The sequence below is a fragment of the Morchella sextelata genome, assembly GCF_020137385.1.
Source record: "Morchella sextelata strain SCLS chromosome Unknown scls_2, whole genome shotgun sequence".
Taxonomy (NCBI): domain Eukaryota; kingdom Fungi; phylum Ascomycota; class Pezizomycetes; order Pezizales; family Morchellaceae; genus Morchella; species Morchella sextelata.
In genome coordinates, this window is record NW_025408617.1 from 2,575,764 (window position 1) to 2,580,466 (window position 4,703).

The window sequence follows — 4,703 nt, forward strand, 5'->3', positions numbered from 1 at the left end:
GGCGCCCCTAGCACTCTGGTACCTTCAATTTGACCTTTATCGTAATTAAAGGAGTGGATAGTGAGAGTGGTGTGTGAGTCATGCTCGTGGCTCGTGGGACCTTATGGAATATAAATCATGGCCCTGACTGCCCGAAAAGTTAGAAATCATCAAAAAATACAGACAAGCAACTTCTAGAAGGATCAGGGTCCTAAAAGAAAAAATTCCATCTTATAAATTATCTCCTCCTTATAAATCCCTCTAATAGCCCTTCAACAACAAAAACCTAAAAAGCACCAAACAATGGGAGTCAACCGCGCACACATTAGCAAGTTTGGTCGTCGTGATATCACAAGACACAACACCAAGCTCATCCTCTCCGAGATGTACGAAGCCGAGAACCTCGACGCTGAGGTCGATAGTGACGTCGCGCGCGAGTTGAACCTGGCGTGGTTCTACGATGATTACCATGGCAGCGCTGCTACTATCCGCCTAGATCTGGCAGCCGCGGATGATGTATGTTTGATTACCACCGCTGAGGAAAAGAAGATAAAGAACCAGAACTGACAAGCTCGCGGATAGACACTTTACGAGATGGGTATTCTTTATGATACACCAACGGAGGCGGTGGTGGATCCGTTCCCAGGGATCGAAGTGGACCGAGACTGGGATATGGTGTCTTTGGCACCGACGGATAGGGAGGGCGAGTGGGATGTTGTGTCCACTGTAACGGTGGAGGATGATGATGCAGATGCTGATGATTGGGATGAGCGGTCGGTGGCTTAGTTTGGCCTCGATGGGCTGTTTTCCTTTTTTTTTTCCAGGCATCTAGCATGGGTTAACGTGGAGTTTGTCTTTTGATTTAATGTACTTTTATTTACGGTGTTATTTGGGTTTGTTTTTTTGTCCCCCCCTCCCCCCTCTGGTTTTAGGAGGTTCTGGTTTTGGGGGGGGGGGGGGGGGTTTCGTTATAACTTAAAATTTGGCTTGGTCTTGGTCGGAGAAGTTTTGAGGTGATTGATTTGATTCTTTTGAGTCCTCTTTTCAGGAGGAAGAACCCCAATGCGAGGGTTTGGACTGGTCTCGATAAACGCGGTGGTCAAGTCCGATAGAGATTAAAAAAAGAGAGGACCTTTAATGCTTTTTATTTTTTATTTTAAATTATAATTCTACATGCGGTTTTATGATAGAATATTATTTTGATCTTGATCTGGAACAGAATTCAAAAATTCCTATAGCTCTGTAATTGAATGAACGTGAATATGATGTACGTCCCAGCCCGCGGCTAAAGATAAATTACACTGCTGTTGTATATGTACCCGCGGCCCGGGGTACATGTATGTAGGAATAAACACGCGGGTGAGCAGGTTTCAGATCGACTCTACTGTGCATGTGCATATGTGTACAGATGAACTCAGTGTTTCAACACCGCATGCCCCACAGGAACAACGTTGTAATTTGTGAAGTCAGTTAGCACGGCCTCGATTTTGATGTCCACGTTATCATAGTATGGTAAACATGCCTTCCCATCAAACCTCTTCCCACCCCCTTCTTTGAACACATCTTACATGTTTCAATGTTAGATGCTCTGAGTTAAAAGTACAGTTTGTGATTCGGTACTCCCGTGCACAGCCCATTGAGTACTCTATCCACTCAATTGTAAGAAATTGACGAATAGAAATACTTGCTGAATAGGTCGAGAGGGCAAGAGGGCGATTATTTCGGCTTTAGAAATGTTGATACAGGCGAAGAAAGCTTAAGTACTGAGAAGATGGTGAAACAGTAGAGTATGCGTAGAGCGCCGCGGGGTACGTATGCTAATCATGAAATAAGGTCTATAATACGAAATCAGTCTTCATTTATTCAATTAGTAACGATTAATATCAGTGCACTTACAGCTAATCATTCATATTCATCATGCGAAACATCATATACATCACGACTCACGACCACTGCTGGTAAGCTGTTTACGTAGTAGTTTTTTTGACAACGTACCTAGAAGCCAGGGAGGATCAATGATTGAAATGTCTATATGCGCGCGGTCATAATTGGATCCGATTTTTGCAAGCGCTAACTAATCCTAAGATGTGATATTATTACTGCAGCTATTAGCTTTGATACAACCCTGCTACTAAAATATTGGGTATTTAATAATTGTGAATCATATCATTCCGTATGGGTACATGTGCCGGCTACATACGCAAATTGGAGAGCTGATCCTTGACACCACTACGAGCCAAGCACTAAAGCAGGGTAACCTAAGGCCCTCCTTCAACACCCCTCCGTCCCAATTACAGTATACCATACCCCGCCAATCCAAATAACCAATCCCACTCTCAAATTCTCAGAATGGACAACAGACAACGCGGCGGCTTTCGAGGAGGACGTGGTGGCCCCGGCGGCGGCGGTGGTCGAGGCGGCGGCCGTGGCGGTGGAAACCAGGGTTCATACAACCGGGACCAGCAGCAAGAACGGAAGCCCCGCGAGGCTATTTTAGACCTGGCAAAGTTTATGGATAAGGCTATTACCGTTAAATTCAACGGTGGAAGGGAGGGTAAGGGTTTTTTGTTGTGTGGTGTTGCTCGAGAGACATGGTTAGCTGACTGCTGGTGTAGTTGTCGGAATTCTGAAGGGCTACGACCAGCTCATGAACCTGGTATTGGACGACGTGAAGGAGAACTTGCGAGGTATGTTTTGTGGCTCAATAACTTGGCGTTTGGTGCATTGGTGCTAATAATTATGACCTGAGTACTACAGACGAGGACGGAAACGAGCACACACGTGAACTTGGCCTCATTGTTGCGAGAGGTCCCATGTTGACGCTCATCTCTCCAATCGACGGCAGTGAGCAAATTGAAAACCCCTTCCTACAAGAGAGCTAGAGCTAGAAGCACGGGTATCATTAAATTGCAGGAAGAAAAAATTTATGATAATTACAGGGTTGGCGTTTTTTCCTTTTGATATTTTCTTGCCTCATAGGATTTGTATGCTATCACAGTACCAGCATCGAAAAAAGGGTCTGCGTTAGAGATCGCACCAATAAAGCGCAGCCGAACTTTTGCGTTTGCTACATCTCGGTTGTGTCTGGCGTCCCCAAGCTGTCGGGAAGCTGTTGTTTGGTTTTGTGTGAGCTGGGGAAAGCTTAGGCAAACCTATCTGAAAACCATGTGCCTCGGCTGGATTCCCAAACAATCGACTTAGAATAGGCGCAGGTTGAATACTATGGTCGAGTGATATTTAACCTAGTAGCCAAGGTTCATGGACCGTCACTCGCATACACCTATCCCATAGAAATCATTTTGCAGCTTTTCATGCATGAAAAATTCATTACTTGGTTACTTTACAGCAAAACTTCAATAAGAAAGAGAAAAAAACTCCATATAATACCCTAATTAAGATACAAACAAAGGAAAATATACTCCAAGTGTCCTGAATAGGTCCAGAAAGGTAGAATGATAAAAGAAGAACCTGCCCCCCTTCGAATTAAAAATGAAAAGCATAGTGGTCTGCTTTAAGCCTCAGAATCAAGGTCGCGAGCGCGCGAGAGGCCATTGAATCGACGCACCCTACGAACCTTTGGTTCGCCCTCTTCTGCAACGATATCGATATCAACGCAGTGGGAATAATGCTATGAGATAACTGCCGTTAGTATCATTTACTAGAAAAACAAATAGTCAGGGGCTAGACTCACCTCAAAGTGACCCGTATCCGCGGCCGGTCCATACTTATCGCTGTAGTCCCAGACCCAGTACAGCGAGTATGTAGTCCCAGCCTTTAGGTATTTAGGGACCACGAAGCCGCTGTCTCTGCAGTTTTTGTTCTTACCATATACGCCGACTCCCCTGTCTTTGGAGATCTTGGTATGGTTGGGCTCCGCACATTCTCCGTCATCGAACTTCGAAGTACCTACGAGTGCTCCTTTGGGGCCGCCATCGCGCGTCCATGTCTTGACATCTCCCAGGGTCGTTTGCTTACTTGGCTGCGAAGTACCGTACCAATATGTTTTACCAGCTTTCCCAGAATACACTGGGTCTGTCGTATGCCCATTCTCGCGATGCCAGCCGATCACTGTGTCTCCGGGGGATGCTTTGAGTCGGGGTGTTGCCGGTAGATTTACGGCATCCCTTTGAAATTGATTACAGATAAGGGATTTATTAGACTCCATCAAGTTGACATGGTGCAGATCGGCTTGTGGGTCGGGTTCGACTGTTGGGGAGTTTATTAGATTATTGATATAAGAACTATAGGTGTCTTTAAAAGATTATTATATATGAGACGTACAGAAGTTTCTAGGATATCCAATAGCGCCAGTACTCTCGATTTCGAGATATTGGAGCTATATATGAAGGGCGTTAGCGTATTATCAAAAACCGGAAATGATCTTGGGTCAGGTTATCCTACCCATGAGTGTGAGGCAACCAGTTGCACTCCCAAGATTATTAGAGCGAGAGGTGAAAGCTGGGTGAAAGTGCGTTGGAAAAGCATGATGAAAGCGTTATTGTCGTGAATATAAAGAGCTATTTGTTATGTTATAAATGAAGAATTAGAGTAGCTAAGACTCGAGGCCCTGTATTTAAATACAGTAGGTTAGTAAAGATCAATAGAAGTCAATTTAAACTCGTGACTGAAGCTTAGCTTCCCTTACCTTCAAAAGCAGAAGCCTAGCAAATGAACAGAAAGAGTGTCGTTAATACTATTTACAATATAAATGCCAGCATCCTATC

At 44.7% G+C, this 4,703-nt stretch overlaps 3 protein-coding genes across 3 annotated transcripts; 2 read left to right on the top strand and 1 right to left on the bottom strand.

The window, feature by feature from the left end:
• Positions 1 to 282: 282 nt before the first annotated feature.
• On the top strand, positions 283 to 765 carry H6S33_005940 (uncharacterized protein; the record flags this gene model as incomplete). Its single annotated transcript, XM_044837341.1, has 2 exons — positions 283 to 495; positions 562 to 765. 2 exons carry the CDS (start codon positions 283 to 285, stop codon positions 763 to 765), a joined length of 417 nt encoding a protein of 138 aa, XP_044699249.1.
• Positions 766 to 2,328: 1,563 nt separating this feature from the next.
• Positions 2,329 to 2,861, top strand: H6S33_005941 (uncharacterized protein; the record flags this gene model as incomplete). The annotated part of the gene is made up of 3 exons (XM_044837342.1): positions 2,329 to 2,533; positions 2,595 to 2,666; positions 2,737 to 2,861. The coding sequence occupies 3 exons, from the start codon at positions 2,329 to 2,331 to the stop codon at positions 2,859 to 2,861; spliced, it is 402 nt and encodes a 133-aa protein (XP_044699250.1).
• Positions 2,862 to 3,490: 629 nt separating this feature from the next.
• H6S33_005942 (uncharacterized protein) lies at positions 3,491 to 4,464 on the bottom strand (the record flags this gene model as incomplete). Its single annotated transcript, XM_044837343.1, has 4 exons — positions 3,491 to 3,607; positions 3,671 to 4,185; positions 4,261 to 4,315; positions 4,381 to 4,464. The coding sequence occupies 4 exons, from the start codon at positions 4,462 to 4,464 to the stop codon at positions 3,491 to 3,493; spliced, it is 771 nt and encodes a 256-aa protein (XP_044699251.1).
• Between the last annotated feature and the right edge of the window lie 239 nt (positions 4,465 to 4,703).